This window comes from Arvicola amphibius, chromosome 2, assembly GCF_903992535.2.
Source record: "Arvicola amphibius chromosome 2, mArvAmp1.2, whole genome shotgun sequence".
Taxonomy (NCBI): Eukaryota; Metazoa; Chordata; class Mammalia; order Rodentia; family Cricetidae; genus Arvicola; species Arvicola amphibius.
The window spans coordinates 127,292,010-127,316,353 of record NC_052048.2 but is presented as its reverse complement, the minus strand read 5'-3'; the positions used below and the strand labels follow the sequence as shown (position 1 = coordinate 127,316,353).

Sequence of the window (24,344 nt, the reverse complement as noted above, 5' to 3'; positions counted from 1 at the left end):
CCTGTCTCTGCCTTGCATCATACCACTATGCTAGGCTTTCTACATAGCTGCTGGGAACCGAGGTCAGGTCTGCAGGATTGTGTAGCTTATACTTTTCCCTCTGAGCCATTTCCCCAGCCTAGACCATTAACTCTTATTTGAACTTGAGGCTCCATTCCTTGTTCAGAAGTACCCCCTTATCTGCCTGAAACAAATTCTATAGTGGTACTTACCCCATTTTGTCTTCTATTTTCTTAATGAATGGCTAAACACAATCAAATTTTGAGTTCTTCAAAGGCAAAGCCCATATCATTATATTTGTACTTGTTTGTTTCTTACATTTAGTAGATATTGTTAGAAAGGGGGTGAATTCCAGGAGTAAAAAAACACCTCCACAAAGGTAATTCTCTCTACAGCTAGAGCTTCTAGAACAGGAATCATGGAACTGGAATAATAAAGCCAACTATGGTGTAGGAGTTCTTTCTGTTTGTGTGTTGCTTTCATTGGTTGATGAATATAGAAACTGCCTTGGTGTAGATGATAGGGCAGAACTTAGGTAGGCAGGGAAGACAACTGAATGCTGGGAGGAAGAGAGGCAGAGTAGGAAAGAGAGGCCATGGAGCCGCCAGAGACAGACATGCTGAATCTTTTCCAGTAACCCACTGCCATGTGGCGATATGCAAATTAATAGAAAAGGGTTAAATCAAGATGTGAGAGTTAGCCAATAAGAGACTAGAGACAATGGGCCAAGCAGTGATTCAATTAATACAATTTCTATGTGGTTATTTTGGGGCTAAGCTAGCTGGCGACCGGAAAGAACAAGCGGGCCCTCTCCCTACAACACAACTATGCTGGAGTTTGAAAGTGAATGGCCCCCAAAGGGAGTGAGTGACACAATTAGGAAATGTGGCCTTGTTGGAGGAAGTGTATCACACCCTCAATTAAATGTTTTTATTTATAAGAGTTGCTGTGGTCATGGTGTCTCTTCACAGCATGTACGTTACACCACTAGACTTATCCAACTGACCATGCCCTTTTGTAATATAGTTTCAAATTCTGTATTAGCTGGCTGCTGTGTTTTCATGGCATCATAACTTCAAATTCCAGTTGAATAGGTCAGGTAACAGTTTGTACTGACAGCCTAGTATTTTTATAGGCCAGGCTAGCCTTGAACTCACAGAGATCCACCTGCCTCTGCCTCCTGAGTGCTGGGATCAAAGGCATGAGCCGCCACTGCCTGTCTCTCATCTTCCTTTTTCAAAAACCAATCTTCTCCCCCATAACTCTAAGTACATCACCTTATTATATTTGTATTTTAGTTGGAAAGATCTCTTTCACAGCTGCCGTCAGTCTCTACTTAAAAGGTAATTTAGAGTTAAAGGTTTGAAGACTCCCTTAGTAGGTGCATCCAGCTGGGGAAAAGGCAAACAAAAACAACAACCCCAAACCCGACACACAGACAGAAGACCATCTGCTGGTTTGGCTCTTTGGTAAGCAGAGTAACAGGTTGCAGCGACAAGGAGGCTGGGTGTGCAGGCTTGGTTACCTCGGTCCTCAGCGCCTCCTTTTTGTCCTAGAGAAACTGTTCCAGATTCAGTTTGAGATTAAGTGTCCTGAAAGTTCTTATAACCTAAAAACTGGGAGGCTGTCACACTGGCTAAGAAGGCTTGCTTAAGGTCGTCAGTCCAGGTAGATCGTAAATTTTAGGCCCAAAGGAAACTCTAATTCTCCAAACTCCAAAAGGCAGACTATCCAGATATCCAGAGATGAGCTCAGACTTCAAACACTCGGGGTTTAAACAATACAATAAGAGGAATATCGTGGCACTGTTTTTCTCAAGAAAAATTTAGAAATATATTAATTCACAAAGTGAATATAATTCCAAGGGCAGAAGCTATCAGGGCAGTCACTGTAGATAAAAGGAGAAATGTATTCAACCTTGTTATATTGCAAAAAATATATTGGAGGTTTTAAATGGATTAATTCCTGAATTTAGCCATTATTATACCCATTTTACAGAGGACTTAACTAATCTTACTACATGCAACTAATAAATGGTAGAATATTAAGAACAATCCCAGTTTTGTTGATTATCAGTCTCATTTTTCTTATTTATTTTTTGAATCTTTGGGAAAAATTCTCACATAGCCCAGGTTGGCACAGCTCTTCAGATATAACTAAGAATGACCTTGAACTTCAGACTCTTCTGTTCCCACCTCCTTGGTTCTGGAATTTAGGCATATGACACCACACTTGTTTTATATAATGCTTGGGGGCTATTAGCAGGGTTTCATGCATGCTAGGCAAGCGTTCTACCAATTGAGCAACATGTCCAGTCTCCAAAATTATACGCCATACAAATAATAGTATCAAGGCACATAAGGAATGGTGGCTGTAGTGGTTTGAAAGAAAAGGGCCCCCATAGGGAGTGGCTTTCTTTGGAGTAGGTATGGCCTTGTTGGAGGAAGTGTTGCACTCTGAGGTCTTCTATGCTCAAGCTACGCCCAGTGACACAGTTCACATCCTGTTGTCTATGGATCAAGATGTAGAACTCTCAGCTCCTCCTCCGGCACCCGGTCTGTCTGCAGGACACCATGGCCCACTACGATGATAATATGATGGAGGAGAGTTATCTGTCTATGTTTCTTTCATTGGTTAATTAATAAAGAAAACTGCCTTGGCCCTTTAAGAGACAGAAAATTAGGTAGGTGGAGTAGACAGAACAGAATTGTGGGAACAAGGAAGTAGAGTGGGGGAGACGCTTCAGTCACCATAGTGAGTCTCCATGCTTCTCTTCTCCGAGATGGACGCAGGTTAAGATCTCTCCTGGTAAGCCACACCTCGTGGTGCTACGCAGATTACTAAATATGGGTTAAAGGAAGATGTGAGAATTAGCCAATAAGAGGCTACAGATAATGGGCCAGGCAGTGTTTAAAAGAATACAGTTTCCGTGTAATTATTTTGGGTGTAAAGCTAGCCGACAGCCGGATGGCGGGACGCAGCCCCGCCGCTTCACACTACAATAATAGACTGAACCTCTGAAACTGTAAGAGAACTGCCCCAATTTAATGTTTTCTTTATAAGAGTTGCCATGGTTGGGGCTGGCTCAGTGGTTAAGAGCACTACCTGCTCTTCCTAAAGGTCCTGAGCTCAATTCCCAGCAACCACATGGTGGCTCACAACCATCTGTAATGAGGTCTGGTGCCTTCTTCTGGCCTGCAGGCATACAGACAGAATATTGTACACATAATAAATAAATATTTAAAAAAAAGAGTTGCCATGGTTGTGCTGTCTGTATACAGCAAAAGAAACAGTGGCTTCCACCTACAAGTTCATCACTCAGAAGGGTGAGGCAGGAGGACTGCCATGAGTTTGAGGTTAGAATGGACTATGTACAGTGAAGCCTTGCTAAAACAACAAACAAATAAAAAAAACCCAAAACAATTAAATATAGGGGTCAAGAAATGACTCAGTGGTTAAGACCACTGGTTGCTCTTGAAGTGAATCTGAGTTCAGTTGCTAGCACCACGTGGTAGTTAACAACAGTCTGCAACTCCAGTTCTGGCCTATGAGGGCCTTGCACACAAATGGCACATGGACAACCACACACCAAAAACCAAAATACAAACAAACAAGACAGAGTAAGAGACTTGGCAAGCAGGCCAAAAATAAAAAGCTCATGCTGGGCAAATCCCAACCTTTAGGAAACAGAGACAGGAGAATCTATATGAGTTAAAGGCCAGCCTGGTCTACATAGTGAGTTCCAGAGCAACCAGGAATATACATATATCACAATTAATAAAATATTAATGCCAGGTGATGGTGGCACACACCTTTAATCCCAGCACTCAGGGAGGCAGAGGCAGGTGGATCTTTTGAGTACGAAATCAGTCTGGTCTACAGAGTGAGTTCCAGGACAGCCAGAGGACACAAGAGAAACACTGTTTCGAAAAACCAAACCAAGGGCCAGAGAAATGGCTCAGAGGTTAAGAGAACAGGTTGCCCTTCCAGAGGTCCTGAGTTCAATTCCCAGCAACCACATGGTAGCTCAGAACCATCTATAATAATATCTGGTGCCCTCTTCTGGCCTGCAGGCATACATGGAGACAGAAAGTTGTATACATAATAAATAAATACATCTAAAAAAAAACAACCTCCCCCCCAAAAGAAGTCAAATATAAGTGGATTGAAGAAAAATGTTATTGTAGGATCTGCGATTTTTGTATTAGATTGTTTTATAGGTATTGTCTGAAGGTATGTCTGTGTACCAAATATACGACTAGTACCTATGTAGATGAGGATGGGGTCACATCCTCTCAAACTAGAGTTACAGATGATTGTGAGCCACCATATGGGTGCTGGGGACTAGACCCAGGTCCTCTGCAAGAGAACCACAGACCTATCTCTCCAGCACAGGAACTGAGATTTTTACCTTAAATCATTGAAGCAGATGTATAATTAATGTGATATTGAATTAATACGTGGTATTGGGCAAGTAACAGGCCCTAACACTCTCAAAGTCTTTTTTTAAATACAAAGTATTATTTATTTATTTATTTGTGTGTGTGTGTGTGTGTGTGTGTGTGTGTGATGTGCACCACAAGCATAAAAGTGCCCGCAGAGGCCAAAAGAAAGCATGAGATCCTCTGGAACTGAGGTTAAGGGCAGTTGTGAGCTTGGAAAAATGGGTGCTAGGAACCAAATATAGGCCTTTGGCAAGAGCAGCAACAAACAGTCTTAACCACTGAGCCATCTCTCCAGGCTCCCCACCTCCAACATCACTATTGTTTGTGAGACAAGATCTCACTATGAAGCCTTGTCTGTTGTAGAACTTATTATAGAGATATGGCTGGCCTCAAACTCAGAGAGATCTGCCTGCCTTTGCCTTCTAAGTGAGGGAATTAAAGGCTTGCTCCCTCAGACCAGGCAGCACATAGAGGTTATCACGTTCTTTGATAACAACATACTTTTTTTTTTTTTTTGGTTTTTTGAGACAGGGTTTCTCTGCAGCTTTAGAGCCTGTCCTGGAGCTAGCTCTTGTAGACCAGGCTGGTCTCGAACTCACAGAGATCCGCCTGCCTCTGCCTCCCGAGTGCTGGGATTAAAGGCGTGTGCCACCACCGCTCGGCAACAACATACTTTTGAGTTCCTATTTGGATCAAATTGCAAAGGAAATTCTACACAGAATCTTTATGCTGAATTTCCTCCAAAGATTGCCACAGAAACCAACCCCCTCCCTATACAATTTCCTTTCACAATGTAACTTTCCCATCAACTTGCTTTGACAACAGAATGTAGCAGAAATGACAATTTGGAGTTTAATTTAGTATTCATACTGGATCTTGGAAGACAGATATAGTGGGAAGGTATTTAAATGATCTTTTATTCCCATTTATTTTTTTGTGTGTGGTGTATGTATATAGGCATGTGTGCATACAGAGATCAGAGGACACTTGCAGACTCTGTTCTCCCCCTTCGAGCCTATGGGACCCAGGAATCAAACTCAGGTCATCAGGCTTTGTGGCAAGCACTCACACTCATTAAACCAGTTTGCTGGCCCAGGAATCTAAATTATCTTACTACAGACACATCATATTCAGGAGTTACAACCAACCTCCGGACATTTGACTGAGGTGACTAGGCCATCCAAACCAGTTAGTCAGACTGCATATGCATAATTTACCCAAAGGAAAGACCATAAGAACCACCTAACTGAACACATCCCAAACTGCTGTCTCACAGAACTGGGAGTAAATCAGTGACTACTACGTGAATTCAATACATTTTGGAGTGGGCTATTATCCCTTCCAGCCCCCCAATCCTTAACCCTCCCCGGAAATCTAATAATACAGCCATGACGAGTGGATTGTTTTATTCAGATTTATTAAATAAGTAGCATATGCAAGGCATCAGGCTGACTGCAGAAAGTGAGATACAATGTACAAAGCATGACCAGTCTTCGGTAAGTTAACAATGTGTATCAGGAGGTAATCAAATGCAAGAGCAATAACATATAACTACTACATTGAATAAGCATTAAAAAACAGAAACATTTTAGCTTGAGGTGCTAAGAGAGGATTTCTTTTCTTTTCTTTTTTTTGAGATGGTTTCCCCCCCCCCCCACACACACCATTTATTAAAGAGATTATTGGTATACTTTAAAAAGTGGCATGAAAGAGAAAGACACCATGCCACAGAGCTCATGAGGAGGGATTTTTAAACATTTTTTCTTAATTGATTTTATTGAGCTATACATTTTTCTCCGCTCCCCTCCTTCTCCTCCCCTCCCCTTCACCCCTCTCCCATGGTCCCTTTGCTCCCAATTTACTCAGGAGATCTGAGACGGGTTTCTCTATGTAGCCCTGGTTGTCCTGGAACTGAACTCACTCTGTAGACCAGTAGACCTCGACTCAGAGATCTACCTGCCTCTGCATGCCAAGTGCTGGGATCAAAGGTGTGTGCCACCAGTGTCCATTAGGGAAGCTTCATCAAGAAGGTAAAATCAGAAAACCTTGAAAGGTTTAGGTAGTGAGGTGGAAGGAGAGGGCACTCTAAGTAAATGCCCTAGAAGGACTGTCCAAAAAAAAGGACAAAGAATCTGAGATACCTCCAGTTTTAGTTAGAATACTGTGTAAACATACAAGAGATGCGGGCACACCATTCTTCATTCAACAAACAGCAGCTTGACATCAGGCAGCGGCTACTACACTAATTATTATATAATAGACCTGGAAGCTAAGTCACTAGGTAAAGATCCCCAAAAGTGATGGAGCATGTCTATTTTTGTTTTGTTTTATGTTTACGTATGTATGATAAGGGCTGGGGAGTGAATGTGGAGGTCAGAGGACAAATCTGGGGAGTTAGTTTTCTTCTCCTTTGAGTTCTAGGGATCAAACAAGTCATCAAACTCGTGGGGCAAACATTTTTACTCCCATGTCAGTGCCCCCACTTTTAGAGGCAGAGTCTCCTGTAGTTCAAAGGGGTGTGCAATTTGCTATGTAGACAAAGACGACTTTGAATTATTATTGTAATTCAAATGACTGTTGTAATATACTTTGTTGGGGGCCAGCCTCGACAAAAATACCTTTCTTTCAGAGTGGAGGCGTGGGAATTTAGAAATATAGGAAAGAATACAAACTACTTCCCTATTTCAGAAGCACAAGGTCTGACAACTAGCCACATCTGGTGACAATAACCTTGAGAGAGCAGAACTCTGGTTTACAACTAGGTGGGACCTCTGCTTGAGTTAGAAGCACAATAATCTCGAACTAAAAACAAGTCCCAAACTCTCTGACCTTGGCTTCTTTGGGCCTCCACACCCCCCACCATTGCACACACATACTGTGGCTGGGGATATTATTCAGTGATAGAAGACTTTATTATTGGGAGGTCCTGGGTTAGTTTTCCAGCACCAAAGGAAAGAAAGGGACTTAAGGAACAAAAATCTTGCACCCATCTAAATATCTATCATTGGTTGCATGATAAAACAAGCAAACAAACAAACAAAAAACCTGTGTTATGCCATACTACGTAGCAATGAAAATAAGTATGTTACAACTGTTACCACCACTGCTAGAGAAGTCAGCAGGAGAAACTTCAACCACTTAAAGACTGTAGAGGAGAGGCTGGAGAGACAGTTCCACAGTCAAGGGCAGTGGCTGCTCTTCCAGAGAGCGCAGGTTTGATTCCCAGCACCCACATGGCAGTCTGTAACTCCAGTTCCAGGGAACCCAACACCTGTTTGTAAAAAAAAAAATTAAAATTTTTTTTTTTCAAAAATGTGGAAGAAAACCAAATTAATAATGTAACAACATTTATATAAAGTCAAGGCAGATCAGGTAAAACTACACAACTTATTGTTCACAAATGCTTATGTTTTCCAGGCATGGTGGTAACCCCAACACTTGGGAGTCAGGCAAGAGGATCTCTTTGAGTTGGAGGTCAGTCAGGACCACAGAGAGACTCTGCCACAAAAAAAACAAAGCCAAGCAAACATCAAAAATTGTTTTATCAAAAGACAGGACAAGCACAAGAGGGATTAATACACCATTCAGGAATATAGCTTCCTCTACAATTAGAGAAAAGACACAGTTTCCTATCTTCCTCAAAGTGGTGGTTTTTTTTTTTTGTTGTTGTTGTTGTTGTTTTGCCTCTGCCTCCCAAGTGCTGGGTTTACCACCGCCCATGTTTTTTGTTTTGTTTGTATTTTTGAGACAGAGTTTCTCTGTAGCTTTGGAGCCTGTTCTGGAACTAGCTCTTGTAGACGAGGCTGGTCTTGAACTCACAGAGATTTGCCTGCCTCTGAGTGCTGGGATTAAAGGTATGTCTCCACCACCCGGCTGTCTTCCTCAAATTGTACACATAGGTTGTATACATCTTATTTTATGTACTTGACATATATGTGTGTATATTTACACATATACATACATACATGCATATATATATATATACACACACACATATATTTGATTTCACACAACCTCTACTATGTGGTTCAAAAGAGAAATGGGGTATACTAGAGAAAAGGGATTGAAAGGAACACAAATTTAAAAGAGAAGAGGCATTTCAGAATGAGAAGATAGAATCAGGACAGAGGCAGAAAAGGCAGCAGCAGATGGGAAACAATGGGGTCATTTTTGTAGCAACCTATGATATTTATATTGGTAGGGAATAAACTCTTAGCAGAATGTGGGGATTCTTGGGTGCTCTCACAGGGGATGTGTATGCCTCTCACTGTAAACAATAGGGACTTTGTATTAGTAGTCACTGGTTTAAGCAACAAGAAACAATTGTGGCTATCTGAAATAAAGGGGGGAGGTTTGTTTTTATTTATTTTTAAAGACAGAGAGAGAAGGGGGAGGGCAAAAGAGAAAGACTGAATAGTTTATTGGATAGGCTATATAGTCTACTGATCAGTCTCGGACCCCAAAAGATCTGGGGATCTCAATGGGATCGACCAGGTCTTATAGCTTTCGATTTCAACTCCATTCTATTTCAGATGTCAGTTCTCAGGAGTCTGATGGGTCTAGTTTGTTTTGTTACCTTTTATGTGATCTGGGATCTGTGTTTGTTGTTCATTATAATATGGGAAACAGATTAGACAATAGTCTACCAAAAGAATAAGGGGACAATGGAGACATACATCCTCATACACGTGCACACGCTGGTAGCATGGGTTCCTTAGTAAATTATGGGATGGTAACTGCAAAACCCAAGAATGACTTCATTCTCATAACTAATCCTGAGATTACACATCTAGACATGTAATAATTAGTTAAACATAGGATCCCTAGGATTCGTGGCCTTTGTGTAGTAACTAACGTTTTTCGTTTAGGATGTCCTAAAATTTGTCCCGCAACTCAGATCCAAATTGGTACACATTGCCTCTGATATGAAACTCAGATCAATTAGCTTTTGCAAAAGACTTAAACTCAACTAGCAGAATATAAAGATATATAAGAAAATAGCTGGGAGTAACGATGCACACCTGCTGTGAAGGCAGAGGATCAAGAGTTCAAGGCCTTCCTCAGCTACAGAACGGGCTGGAAGCCTACTAAATGAGACCCTGTCTCAAACAAAGGCAAACAACGACACTGCGAGATAGGAGACCTGAGGACTAGTCAAGCCACTCGCGCCGCAACCCCCATTCGTACGCTGACTACCAACACTCCCTATTCTGCGTCCTCAGAAGCCGGGAAAATCTGCTGAATTTGCTGAGCGACGAAGCCTCGCCATCAGCGCGAGGGGAACCGCACCTACGGAACCGCAGTTCCCGGAGAAAGGGGCAGAGCGGGGATGGCGCACATGCGCACAAGCTCCCAGGTCAACAAAGACAGCGGCAGCATGCGCGCGCGCGCGCGCGCGCACCGGAGCCAGACCCCGAGGACGTGCGCGTGCGCGGCCGCCGCGGAGAGGAGCCAGCGGGCCTGAGGACAGAGGAAAAGGAGGGGCGGGTCGGAGCCGCTGGCCGCCTGAGGAGGTGGAGAGGGGGTTGTGCTCCCGGCCAGCGGAGGACACAGGGGCGGGGCCGGCGAGCGGCGCGTGCAGGTGCCGGGCTCCCGGGCTGCGTGGGTGCGCGAGCGGCTCCGTGGCCCCCGGGCGTCGCGGTGGCCACCGCCGCCGCTTGGTCGCCGTCGGTCTGAGGGAGGCGGGTTATGGCGGCGGCGGCAGTGGGAGCTGTGAATGAGTTCTCCGGCCGGACGACGGAAAAAGAAAGGCTCAGGCGGCGCGAGCCCGGCGCCCGCCAGGCCTCCGCCCCCCGCCGCGGTCCCCGCCCCTGTCGCCGGCCCGGCCCCCGCGGCCGGCTCGCCGCCTAAGCGGAACCTGTATTACTTCTCGTACCCGCTGGTCGTCGGCTTCGCCCTGCTGCGCCTGCTCGCCTGCCACCTGGGGCTCCTCTTCGTGTGGCTCTGCCAGCGCTTCACCCGCGCCCTCATGGCCGCCAAGAGGAGCTCCGGGACCGCGCCGGCGCCCGCCTCGCCCTCAGCCCCAGCTCCCGGGCCGGGTGGCGAGGCCGAGAGCGTCCGCGTCTTCCACAAACAGGCCTTCGAGTACATCTCCATTGCCCTGCGCATCGACGAGGAAGAGAAAGGTACCGGGGTCCGGGGGGAGACGGCGGCGGGCGGCCCTGGGAGGGGGGCGCCACCTGCGTCCCTTTCCTGCACCCCCCCCCCCCAGTTGATCTGCCCCAGGAGTCCGAGTCCCCACAGACCAGACCCTGCTGTGGGACGCCTAGTTAGTTGAACCTCTCCCCTTTCGGGGCGCTCTAGCTCTCGACTTTGTTTCTGCACCCCCACACTTGTGCATTATCCAAGTCCCCGTGAGACACGCAGACGTGCTGGTGACAGTGACAGTTGGCCTAGAATGACCACACGGGATTCTTTCTAACACTGTAAACAGTGTGGCATTCTCTGAGCTGGGCTTCCAAATGGTTCTGGTATCGAATAAGCTGTGTATAAACTTAATGAAAAGAGTTCTGTCGTGTCTGAGGAGAAAAACAGAACAAGCGTTCACTTGAATTTGAAAGGGATAGTTGCTTATAATCAGTGCCGAATTTGCCGAATTTATTCTGAAGCTTCATGAGTTATTTTTATCCATATAGTGAGTCTTGAATATTTTTTCCTGTGAAGTTGTATTTCAGCCTCTGGTTGGTTTGGTTTATTTTCCTAAGTTTGTATTTCAAAGCAGGCTCTTAAGTTTCTAAATTGAAGTGTTAAATGAATGAGTTGAGTAAACATGCATATCATTGTCCCGTGAAACCTAAAACAAAGGCTCCTGCTTCTCAATGAAGGCAGGAGTGCTGCATACTTGAGGTTTCCTTCAAGCAACGTCTTTTAGTCTTTTCCGTGGGTGAGGCTTTGTGCGATTCGCTTTGCCTGTGTCCCTTGATCCTCACTGTGATTCCGTTGTGAGCGTACAATCAGTAGAGGTGTCTTACAGATGAAATTACTAGCTAGAAGATTGAAGCAGGTGGCATCAAATTTAGGCTAGAGTGGCTAATTTTAAAACTTCCTTGGAAACGTTAAGTGGGATTAGAAAGTCTTATGTCTCTCCTTTTGTTGTCACCTCCAGTATTCTCCAAAGAAGCCCAGATTCCCACCCTGGCTCAGTTAGGTGCACTCATCAACGTTGTCCACGGTGGGAAAGGAACAATCTGTAGTTGTTTTGCAGTGTTCTTCCCTCTCTCAACACCAGAGACTGTTCCAGTGTTTCAGTCTTGGTGAAACATTTCCTTTGCAGGGCCTAAGAGTAAAAATGGGGATTTAGTGAAAGAGGCAGATGTCCATGTTTTGGGAGTCCAAAGACAGAGTGGAGACTTAGTGGAAGACAGTAGTAGACACAGTTAAGACTGTTCTGGGTTTGTGAGAGCGAGCTTTTTTATTCATTGCTTAGTTCTTTCTACCTCTTAGGAAAATCCAACGAACACTCTTCTTCCCTGATGTGATGTTGATTGCAGTATTTTATAGCTTGGGGTTCCCTGGCTTTTTGAATAGTGGGACTATATTGAGAGTAGATTGTTTTAGGGACTTGAGGTTGTAGTTAGTGATAACAAGGCTTGTGTCCAGTGCACTTCCAATTGCATTTGCTTCTCAGTTCTTCAGAAACAAAGCCAACAAACAAATTAGAGAACAAATTAGTTACATTCATTTTCCTTTAAAAAGAAATAAAGCTGGAAGTGATCTTCCTACTGGGGAAACTGAAGACTGCCATGAGTTCAAGGCCAGCTAGGCTACATAGCAAGACCTCATTTCAAAATGAAGCAAAAAAAAAAAAATAAATAAATAAACTGAATCTGAGCCTGGTCTACAGAGCTAGTTCCAGGACAGCCAAAACTATCACACATGAAACTCTTCCTCGAAAACCAATAAATAAATAAATAAATAAGTAAAAAAAAAATTTAGAACTATTTTGTATTTTCATATATTTTCTCTTCTATCCCATTTTCCCCTTTGGCATAATTTTGTAGTCTAGTTTTAATTCCATAATTGAGTGAATAAAAGTTCACGTTTAGGGTTTGTCAGCCTTTTCAGCTATACTTGACAACTCAGAACTTAATTCCAAGAGAATTTAATTCTCTTTCCACTGATAAAAATATGTGAAAAGATAAACTGGATTAAGTATGCAGTCTTCAGAGGCTTTGTGACTCTTGTACATTGTCGCAAGGGTAATGGTGTCTTACATTGTCATCCATTAGAAATGATGGGCAGTGGTGGTGTACACACCTTTTAATCCCAGAATTTGGGAGGCAGAGGCAGGTGAATCTCAGTGAATTTGAGGCCAGCCTAGTCTGCAAAGGGAGTTCCAGGAAGGTCAGGATTGTTATACAGAGAAGCCCTGTGTCAAAAAAGAAGAAGAAGAAGAAGAAGAAGAAGAAGAAGAAGAAGAAGAAGAAGAAGAAGAAGAAGAAGAAGAAGAAGAAGAAGAAGAAGAAAGAAAGAAAAAAGAAAGGCAGAAAAAAGAAAAGAAGGAAATGTAATACACCACATGTGCACAGTGCCCACAGAAGTCCGAAGAGGTGTGGGATCCCCTGGGGCTGCAGTTACAGACAGGTGTGAGCCACCATGTGAGTGCTCACTAGGCCAAGCCAGGGCCCCCAAAAGAGCAGCCAGTACTCCTAACCTCTGAGCCTTCCGTCTCTCCAGCTCTGATCTTTGTAGTATTTTAATGTTGAAAGAGTGATAATCTGTGACATCCACTTATATATGAAGAAACAAATTAGAGTGGGTTCAAAGTAGCGTAAGTAGGAACAGAGGTGACTAGACAATATATATATATATACATACATATATATATATACATACATATATATATACATATATATGTATGTGTGTATACACACACACACACACACACACACACACACACACACACACACACACACATATATTTGGTTTTTTGAGACAGGGTTTCCCTGTAGTTTCTAGAGCCTGTTCTGGAGCTAGCTCTTGTAGACCAGGTTGACCTCGAACTCAGAGATCTGCCTGCCTCTGCCTCCCGAGTGCTGGGATTAAAGGCGTGCGCCACCACTGTCTGGCTGATTTTATATTTTTTGAGATTATACTATAATTGCAATATTTCTCTCTTTCCTCTCCTCCCTCCAAACTCCCACATAGATTCCTCCTTGCTCTCTATCAAACTCATGACCTCTTTTCTTAATGCTGGTAAAGAGTCAGTCAAGAAAACTTGGGGAAAGGAGGTTATAATAGTGGTTCTTTGGACCAACTGGATCATGACCTAACATGTTTTGTGTGACGTTTAGAGAGAGACAAGTGTGAGATCTCCTAGTCAATACAGAGGTGGAGCTTCAGAAGGTGTGGTTCGTTATCTCACCTTGGTAGTACTTAACAGTAAGGGCTGCAGTGTGCTGTGTGAAAGAGAGTGAACCAGTTTTTCAGGATGTTGTAGGGCTGGAGAGTCTGGCACCAAGAACAAAAAGTGTCTAAAGAAAATAGTCCTCATCAGTTACACTTTTTCTCAATTTTATTTATTAATTTTTCTTGTGTGTGTGTGTGTGTTTCTGTGTGTGTACACAGACACACATGTGCTGTAATGTGCATGTGGAGGTCAGAGAGTGACCTGTACTGGTTGGTTCTGTCCCATCACATGGGACCCCAAAATCAAATTCAGATTGTCAGGTTAGCAGGCTGAGCCCTCTAGTCATATCTATATTTGGGGTTACTGTTCCAGAGCACCCTCATGGCAGGGAGGTGTGGCAGCAGGCAGGCATGTGGCTGCAGCAGCAAGCTGACAGCTCACATCTTGAATCATGAGCAAGAAGCAGGGGAAATGAAATGAGAGGAAGTGGCCAGCCCCTTTAAACTCTCAAAGGGGCTTCCAATGACACCCTTCCTCCCAAGAGACTACATCTCTTAGACCTCACAGACAGCACCCAGCAGAATCAGGCGTTCATATGTGTTTGTTTGTTTTGGTCTAGGGTCTCTGCATAACCCTGGCTGTCCTCAGACTCAGATCCACCTGCCTCTTCCTCATGAGTGCTGGATTAAAACTATGCACCTCCCTTTCTAGCAGTGATTTTTCTAGTTTGTATTATCCAATTTGTACATTAACTTAAAACAACAGTCTGCTCACATCCACATCTATTTTCCTTAAGTGAGGGTAGGAGGAAGAAACCAAAAGTGTGATTACTTTCATTCCTGAAAAGTGTACATCTGCCATTTAGAATTAAGTTCAGACTTAATTTTCTTTTGCTAGGAGACTGCCTAAGGGTTCTGGTAGTTCACACCTGTTCCCAGCACTCCGGAAACTGAGGCTGGATGGTCAAAGAGAGTTTGAGGCCAGCTTGAACGACATAGTGGAGTTCTAGAAGACCCTATTTCAAAAAAAAAAAAGATTTATTTTGAAATTCTCCTTTATTAGAGGCAAAACACAAAGACCCAAGAACTTGAAGGCCATTGTAATCTATGTAAGAAATTGTAGACCACACAAGACTGCCTAATAGGAACCTGCCACAAAGAACCCAACCGTCTCCTGATTGGAATCGGAAAGAATAGTGCAGGGACATTAGGCCTTTTGCAAAAGTATTGGCTTTCTTCTTAGTGACTGCTCAATATTTAATGTCGTTTGCACAAAAAGATCTAAAGACAGCCACTGCTGGAGCCCTATGCCTTGTTTGATTTCTCTTTTGTTTTAAAACAATTTATTAAAATTGTTTTATATGCACGGATATTTTGCCTGCATGTATGTGTGTGCACCAGTGCCTGCCTAGTACCTACAGAGGTCAGAATGGGGAGTCTGAGTCCCTTAGAACTGGAGTTGCAGGAGGTTGTGAGCTACCACATGGGTGCTGCGAAATGAACCAGGATTTTGTGGAAGATCGGCAGGTGCTCTTAACTGCTGAGCTAGCTCTCCAGCCCCTTGTTTTGTTTTTTAAAATCACAGTTTATGTGGTTAATGTAGATCTTGAATAGTTCTGTTATTCCTGGTTAAATCTGTAGAAGAAGGAATTGCTGGGTCTTGTAGCAAATAGCATTGACATGAACCACCGACTTTACCCAGTTAAAGGTACCAGCTTGTATTAGGATCAGCAAACATGACATTTGGGCCATTGCTTTTCCTTCTTCTTTTTCTTTTTGGAGACAGGGTTTCTCTGTAACAGCCCTAGCTGTCCTGAAACTCACTCTGTTCATCAGACTGACCTCAAACTCAGAAATCCACCTGCCTGCCTCTGGAGCGTTGGGATTAAAGATGTGCACCACTACAGCCCAGTGGTCCTTTGCTTTTTGTATTAGATTGTTTGGATGGTTTGTTGTTGTTTTGGTTTCTTAGTCACTGTTCTATTTCTTTGAAGAGACACTATGACCAAGGCAACTCTTACAAATTAAAGCTTTTAATTACAGTTTCAAAGGGTTAGTCATGGCGGGGGCATGTTGGGAGCATGGCGGCACACATGGCCCTGGAGTTATAGCTGAGAATGACATCCTGATCCACACACAGACAGCTAGAAAGAAAGATATGGCCTGGCATAGGCTTTGCAGTTTCAAAGCCCACCCCCAGTGACACTTTCTCCATCAAGGTTTATACCTACTCCAGCAATGCCACCATCCTACTCCTCATTCTCATCCTTTCAAACAGTTCCACTCCCTGGTGGATAAACATTCAAATAGATGAGCCTAGGTGGACCATTCTTAGTCAAACTACTACTGTTGGCTTGGTTTTTCTGTTTTTAAATTTAGATATGTAGTGGTATCTTACTAAATGTCTCATTTTGGGTTAGTGATTGAACCCTAGGGCCTTGTGCTGTCTTGGCAAGCATCATCCACCACTGAGCTACAGCTCTAGACCTCATTTTGCTTTAAAAGAATTATTTTGGAGAGAGATGGCTCAGCACTTAACAGCACTGGTCCTTCTACCGGATGTCCTGAGTTCAGTTCCCAGCAACCATATAGTGGCTCACAACCATCTGTAATGAGATCTGGTGCCCTCTTCTGGTTTGCAGGCAGACATACAGACAGAACATTGTATACATACATGTAGAACATTGTATACATAACATAGTAAATAAATAAATCTTTTTTTTTAAGAAAAAGATTTATTTTGTGTGTAAGTTTGTGGAAGCAGTGGGGGAGTGGAACAGGGAGTGTATTCACAGTATGTGCCTGTGGAGGTCTGCTCACAGGATCACTTCTCTCTTTCTATTCTGTGGATCCCAGGGATCAAACCCTGGGGGATCGATCAGCCTTGGCAGCAACCGCCTTTACACACTGGTCCTCTCTTTAGTTTTTGAAACAAGGTCCTGGTAAGTTTTCTTGATTGTTCTTGAACTTGTCAGTCCTCTGCACCTCTGCCTCTGAGCAGCTGGAATCACAGACTGTGCTGCCAGGCTGGCAACATGGTTTTAATTTGTATTCTCTGGCAAGTGATGGCATTGGATGTCTCTCCGGGTGCTTCTTTACCATGTATGTATGTCTCTGGGACCCTGCATAGGCTGTTTCATCCCCCCCCCCCCCCCGGAGATTTGAGATTAAACCCAGGACTTTGCACGTCCAAGCACAAATTTGACTCCTAAACTATATCCTAAGGCTTTTGGTTGTTTCTATCACTACTTTATGAGGGTCTTTTTATAGGCTGGCTGCAAGTCCTTTGTTGAGAATGATTTTGAGTTTCTTAAAGCCTGTTTGTTTTCTTTTTCTTCTTAGAATACCGGCACTGAAGAGCAGGGGTTTAAATTTAGTGAAGTTTAGTTTATCTGTGTTTTTGTGACTTTTGCTTTTTGTGTTCTCTTAGAAATCTATTTGATTCAAACTCTCAGAGTTTTGTTTAAATACTCTGAGTTTTATACACTAGAGAAGTGCTGGCAAGGTGACTCTTGGAAAAGGGCTTTTCCTTCAAAACCTGATGGCCTGAGTTTTACCTGGAACCCACAAAGGTGGAAGGAGGGAATCACCCCACAAGTTTGTCTCCTCTGACCTCCACACTTACGATATGTCCCACTCCCCCTGCCCCATGTATATACATATCACAAATTTTATTATTTTAAAATAAAAGAAATTAGGTAATATGTAAGTGACAAGCAAATGATGATAAGAATGTTGCCACTAGGGGGAGGAGGAGGGGAGGAGATGGAAATTTTTAATTAAAAAAATGAGAAAAAAAAAAGAATGTTGCCAGTGAGATGGCTCACCAGTTTAAGGCTCTTGCTGCCAAGCCTATTCAATCCTCTAGACCCACATAGGAAGGTGAGAACAGTCCCTAGAAAGTTGTCTTCTGACTTATGCTAGCACTTGTGTGCACACAGAGAGGCAAAATAAAATAGGTGTGTCATGTGAACTTTTAGATTTCTTTCATTTTATGTATATGAATGTTTAGCCTGCACATATGTATATACACTGTTTGTGACTGCTGCCTAAGCAGGTCAAAAAGAGGATATCAGATCCCTTGAAATTGGAGTTACGGGTGATTGTGAGCTGCCACGTGGTTTCTGGGAATTGATTATGGTCCAGCCCCAATATGAAATATTAAAATTAAAAAATAATGTTACCAGTGAGAACTCTCAAATATTAGCATTAAGAGTGTAGATTGGTACACAGATAAGGTGGCTCAGGAGGTAAAAAGCACTTGCCACTCAAGCCTTGAATTCAGTCCTCAGAACCCGTCATTGAAGGAGATAGCCAACTACCCAAGGTTGTTCTCTGACCTCCACACAGGCAGTGTGGCACTCACACATCATACACACTCAATAATAATAGTAAAATAAATTGTCGTTTTTTTTTTTTTTTTTCCTTTTTGAGATAGGGTTTCTCTTTGTAGTCTTGGCTGTCCTGGAACTTGCTCTGTAGACCACGCTGGCCTTGAACTCACAGAGATTCACCTGCCTCTGCCTCCCCAGTGCTAGGATTAAAAGGTGTGCATCTCCACCATCCAGCAAAATAAAATCTTTAAAACATAAAAAGACAGCCGAGTGGTGGTGGCACATGTCTTTAATCCCAGCACTCAGGAGGCAGAGGCAGGCAGATCTCTGTGAGTTCAAGACCAGCCTGGGCTACAAAACCTAGTTCCAGGACAGGCTCCAAAGACTCAGAGAAACCCTGTCTCAAAAAAAAAAAAAAAAAACCAAGTATAGTTTTGGCTTGGGGATATAGCTTAGTGTTAAATGCTTGCCTAGCACTAACCCAAAGCCCTGGGTTCAAGTCCAATACCACCCACCCACCCACACACACACACACACAAACACAAAGGGTGGCGGGGGTTGGTGAAATGGCTCAGCAGTTAAGAATACACTGCTCTCTTTCAGAGGACCCAGGTTCAGCTGGCTCACATCCACCTGTAACTCCAGCTCCAGGGCATCTGACATCTCTGACCTCTGTAGGCATTTGAACTCACATGCACTTACTTACAGCCACTTAATTTAAAATAGTAAAAATTAAGATTAAAAAAGTAAAGGAAAAGGGTTCAGCAAAATAGTTTAGTAGGTAAAGGTACCTGCCAGCAAGCTTAATGACCTGGGTTGGATATCCAGGCCCTACATGGTACAGAGAATTGACTGTGGTAGTTGTCCTCTGACCTCCACATGGGGACTGTGGCAGGTGCACAGCCACATGCATACAGCACACACAAACAAATAATTGTAATAAAAATGTAAATAATAATAAGCGTATATAGTTAGACCAGCCCTCTTAAGAGTTAGCTTATGTGGTGAGTGGAGAAAAGTGACAGCCTGTGTTTCACTTGTTCAGTGTACAGCAGAGATGCTGCAGATGGGTGCTGGGGACACAGTGTTCACCACAGCACTATCTGAAATTAAAAAAAAAAGCTAGCAACATGCTTGGTATCTTTTTGGGGAGAGAGGTAGAGGTTGAACTCAGAACCTTGAACATGTTAGCCACTGAGCTCCAGGCTAGCCCTTAATTTTCAGTATGTTTTGGAACATTTTAAGCTTTTTTTCTATTCTCTGTGTCTGAGTGTTTGCTTATAAGTATGGATATATACCACGCTTGTGCCTGGTACTTGAAGAAGTTATAAGAGGTTGTTACATTGTAGTGATGAGAGTGGCGGGCAGGCCTGCTTTTCGTCCCGCCTGGCTCCTGCTCGCCTGGCTAGCTTAGCCCCGAAATAACAACACACAAACTGTATTCATTTAAACACTGCCTGGCCCATTAGTTTCAGCCTCTTACTCACATCTTGATTAACCCATATCTAATAATCTGTGTAGCACCATGAAGTGGTGCCTTACCAGGAAGATTCTAGCGTACGTCCATCTTGGGCCGGAGCTTCATCGCGTCTGTCTCCCTGAGGAGAGGCATGGCATCTGTCTCACTTAGGAGAGGCGTGGCATCTGACTGAGCCATCTACCTCACTTCCTTCTTCCTGTTCTGTCTACTCCACCCACCTAAGGGCTGGCCCATTAAATGGGCCAAGGCAGTTTCTTTATTAACGAATGAAATCAACACAAACAGAAGACTCTCCCACATCACTACATCTCCTGGATGGGAGTTACAGACAGCTGTGAGCTACCTTGTGGGTGCTGGGACTCGAACTCTGGTCCTCTACAAACCCTGGCCAACTCTGCAGCTCGAGTACCTTTTCTTACAGCATCTTACCTTTCTGTGTAGTGCTAGGGACTGATATTCCACCACTGAGCTCTATGTTCTTAGTCTTTCAATATCTGTTAAAACAATTTTTAAAGTACCTAAGTAAAATTTTTTATTTATTTATTTTGTGTGTTGCCATGGTGCAGTTTGGAAGTTAGAGAACAACTTATGGGAATCATTTCTTTCCTTTTACCATGTAAGTTCTTGGTATCCAACACACTTTACCCACTGCTTTGTCTTACCAGCCCTTCAATAGCTTTTGCTTTGGTTTGCTTTGGTTTTTTTCAGGACAGGGTTTCTCTGTGTAGTTCTGTGTAGTAGGGAGCGGTGAGGGGGGGGGCTTTGTTTGTCCCAGATGCCCCGCTAGCTTATACCTGAAATAATCACACAGAAACTGTATTAATTAAATTACTGTCTGGCCCATTAGCTCTAGTTTCCCAATGGCCAACTCTTACATCTTATTTCAATCCATTTCTACCAATCTGTGTAACACCACGAGGTTGTGGCTTACCAGGAAAGATTCTATCCAGTCAGTCTCGAGGAGCTTCATGGCGTCTGCAACTCTGCTCTTCTTCCCAGCATTTTGTTCTGTCTACTCCGTCCACCCAAGTTCTGCCCTGTCAAAAGGCCAAGGCAGTCTCTTTATTCAACCAGTGAAAGCAACACACAAACAGAAGGACCTCTTACACCAGTTCTGACTATTCTGGAACTTGCTTTGAAGATACAGACCAGGCTGGCCTCACACTCGCAGAAGTCCACAACCTCTGCCTCCAGAGTGCTGGGATTAAAGTCATGCGCCACCAGTGCCCGGCTTGATAACTTTTAATATAGGAAATAACTAAATTACCAGGTAATGAATGTAATATATATATTACATATGTATATATACATACATATATGCACATATATAATGGATACATAAATGTATATATATTATATATATAATACCGTAGCAATTTCATGTGTGAATTTTTTTAAAAAAAATAGTAGGGCTGTGGAGCTGGCTCAGTGGGTAAATGCTTGCTAAACAACATGAGGACCTGACTTCAGGTCTCCATCATCCTAGTAAAAGCCAGGTAGTGGGCATCTCTGTTACTCTAGCGCTCAAGTGTAAAGGGAGATTGTGCTTTCATTTCCCAGCCACCCAGACCCAAATAATCACATGATGTGGGATTCCCCTCTGTATGCTATGAATGTTTCATTACCATTGGGTTTTTTTTTGTCTTTTTATTTATTTTTATTTTTTTACCCTCAGAACCCATAATATTTATTGAGTTCTACATTTTTCTCTGCTCCCCTCCCTGCCTCTCCCCTCTCCCCCTTCAATCCTTCCCCAAGGTCCCCATGCTCCCAATTTACTCAGGAGATCTTGTCTTTTTCTACTTTCTACTTCCCATCTATGTAAGTCTCTCTTAGTGCCTGTATTGTTGTCTAAGTTCTCTGGGATTGTTCATTACCATTGGTTATTAAAGAAGTTGCTTCATCCAGTGGCTTAGTAGAGTCAAGCCAGGCAGAAAATCTGAACAGAGATATAGAGAGAAAATAGGTGGTGTTAGGCAGCCATGTAGCTGCCAAAGGAGACAGATGCTGTATCCTTACTAGTAAGTCACAGCCTTGTGCCAATACATATATTAATACAAATGGGTTACTTCAAGATGTAAGAGCTTGCTGGGAATATGCTAAAGCCATTGACCAAACAGTGTTGTGATGACTATAGTTTCTGTGTGATTATTTGGGTCTGAGTGGCCCAAAGACAAAGGAGCAGTCTGAGTACAAAATGACGTGCCAACGTGGGCTGACTACATCAACATAAAACCTGAGAGAGCTTGGGAAGGAATTCTAGACACACACACACACACACACACACACAGAGAGAGAGGGGGGGGGGGAGGGAGAAGGGGGGGGGGGAGAGAGAGAGAGGGAGGGACAGCTTCATGGTAGCAGCATTTTTTGGGGGTGGTCTCTGTTTGCTAGAAGCAAGCAGAGACACAATTCCTTTAAGGGAAGGCTTCCTGACTCAATGGTAGCAGCAAAAACTGCACACACAACTCCTTTAAGAAGGCTTCCTGGTTTGTGCTAGTTGCACAAACAGCTCTGGCTCTTTCAGGAGGCCAAGCACTTGAATGGGGTTTGTGGGCAGCATGGTGCAAGTACTTGGTGGCAACAAGGGCCATCTGCTTCCCAGACTTGAGGTGATGGGTACCGCTCCTACCTAGCAGTCCCAGAGTGGGTCTGTATCACCATAAGGCAACTTGTAGCGCTCTGCTCAGAAACCCCAGTTAAGTGCTCTGTAACAGGACCTCCCCAAAGAGCCAGAGCTATTCAAGGTGCCAGTAAGAACCAGGAAACTGTATATTAAAAGAAGCCATGCCTCTGCTTGCAGATAGCAAACAGAGCCTATCTGAAAAAAATATAACTACCAAGAAGCTCCAGTTGACTCCCTTTTTGTGGGTCTAGAAACCTCCTCTCCTTTTTTTAAGGCTTTATGTGGATGAACATTGCTGAATGTTGGGTGCATTTATGTAAATGGAGACTGTGCTTTTGTTTCCTGGCCACCTAGACCCAAATAGTCACACAAAAACTTTATTAATTACAACACTGTTTGGCCAACGGCTCGGGCATATCCCTAGCCAGCTCTTACATCTTAAATTATCCCATTTCTATTATTTTATATTTTACGACAAGGCTTGTGGTTTGTTACCTCACATCTTCTTGTGCGCCTATGTGGTGTCTGCCTGACTCTGCCTTCTTTCTCCCTGCATTAAGTTTAGTTTTTCCACCTAGCTATATTCAGCTCTGCCATAGGCCAAAGCAGCTTCTTTATTGACCTGTGATAATAAAACATTTTCATAGCATACAGGGGGAAATCTCACAACACTGGAGTTCTTAGAGACTTGTGGCTCCCAGGGGCTCTCGGACCAGGCCCTCCTAACCAAAACAGTAAGCTCCAGGTGAAATGAAAGCTGCTGCCTCACAAAATAAGGAGAGGGTCTAGTGAGATGGCTCAACAGGTAAAAACTCTTGTTCACAGCCTGCAACCTGCTTGGTTCTCATAACCCATGGAAAGGTCAGTTAGGGAGCTGACTGCCCCAAGTTGTCCTTTGCCCTCCACATGTCATGTGACCCATGCACCCATGCCCCACCCCATGTGATGATAAATAAGGTGGAGAGCAATAGAAGGTATGGACATCAGCCTCTGTCTTCCATCTGCACATACACGCACACACAAAAGTAAATGAAAGGTAGGAGTGATGGTGTACACTCTTAATCCCAGCTCTCTGGAGGCAGAAGCAGTCATATCTCTGCATTCAAGGCCAGCCTGATCTACATAGTTCTAGGACAGTCAGGGCTACATTGTGAGACCCTGTCGAGAGAGAGAGAGAGAGAGAGAGAGAGAGAGAGAGAGAGAGAGAGAGAGAGAGAGAGAGAGAGAGAGAGAGAGAGAACAAATATTTGTGAATATGGTAGAAAAGCCTGCACTAGAAAGATATGTTATGATAGTGACCTCTTGGAAGGACAAGACCTTGAGAATGAGAAGAGGTACTATAAAGGAACTCTCTAATGTTTGCTAGGATGTATTCACTTTGGTGCAGTATGAACTGTATACAAGTAAGACAGTGCCAGTGACATTTTCATCACTCAGAATGTAAATGTCACTATACTATTTGTTTTTCCTTTTTTTCAAGTAAAAATACCCAGAAATGCATATGAACAGGTGTTCTTTTTTTTAAGATTTATTTATTTGCCGGGCGGTGGTGGCGCACGCCTTTAATCCCAGCACTCGGGAGGCAGAGGCAGGCGGATCTCTGAGTTCGAGGCCAGCCTGTCTACAAGAGCTAGTTCCAGGACAGGCTCTAGAAACTACAGGGAAACCCTGTCTCGAAAAAACAAAACAACAAAAAAAAAAGATTTATTTATTTATTATGTATACAGTGTAGGCCAGAAGAGGGCACCAAGTCTCACAGATGGCTGTGAGCCACCATGTGGTTGCTGGGAATTGAACTCAGGACCTTTGGAAGAGCAGGCAAAGCTCTTAACCACTGAGCCATCTTTTCCCCCTGAACAGGTGTTCTTACGAACAGGTGGTCCCCTTGTGTAATGCTAGCTTATAATGGTACCACTTGAGGGTCAATATTTCAAGGCCACCCTCAGCTATGTATTTATTTGAGACCTGCCTGGGGTACATGAGACTCTATTTCAAAAAGAAAAGAAACAGGAAGATGACCATTCAGAGTTTCTGTTGGTTTACAATAAACTGTTCGAGGAAGGATCTTGTAGCCTACGCTAGCCTCAAACTTGCTCTGTGGCTAAGGAAGA

General features: G+C 43.5%; 1 protein-coding gene across 4 annotated transcripts in view; it reads left to right on the top strand.

The window, feature by feature from the left end:
• Positions 1–10,146: 10,146 nt before the first annotated feature.
• The window catches only part of Spast (spastin), a 53,185-nt gene continuing 38,987 nt past the window's right edge, over positions 10,147–24,344 (top strand). For all 4 annotated transcript variants that reach the window (XM_038319888.1, XM_038319886.1, XM_038319887.1 and 1 more), the window contains exon 1: positions 10,147–10,570. In XM_038319888.1, coding sequence (XP_038175816.1) covers positions 10,162–10,570 — 409 coding nt within the window. In that variant the 5' untranslated portion in view covers positions 10,147–10,161. The remainder of the gene's footprint in view (positions 10,571–24,344) is intronic.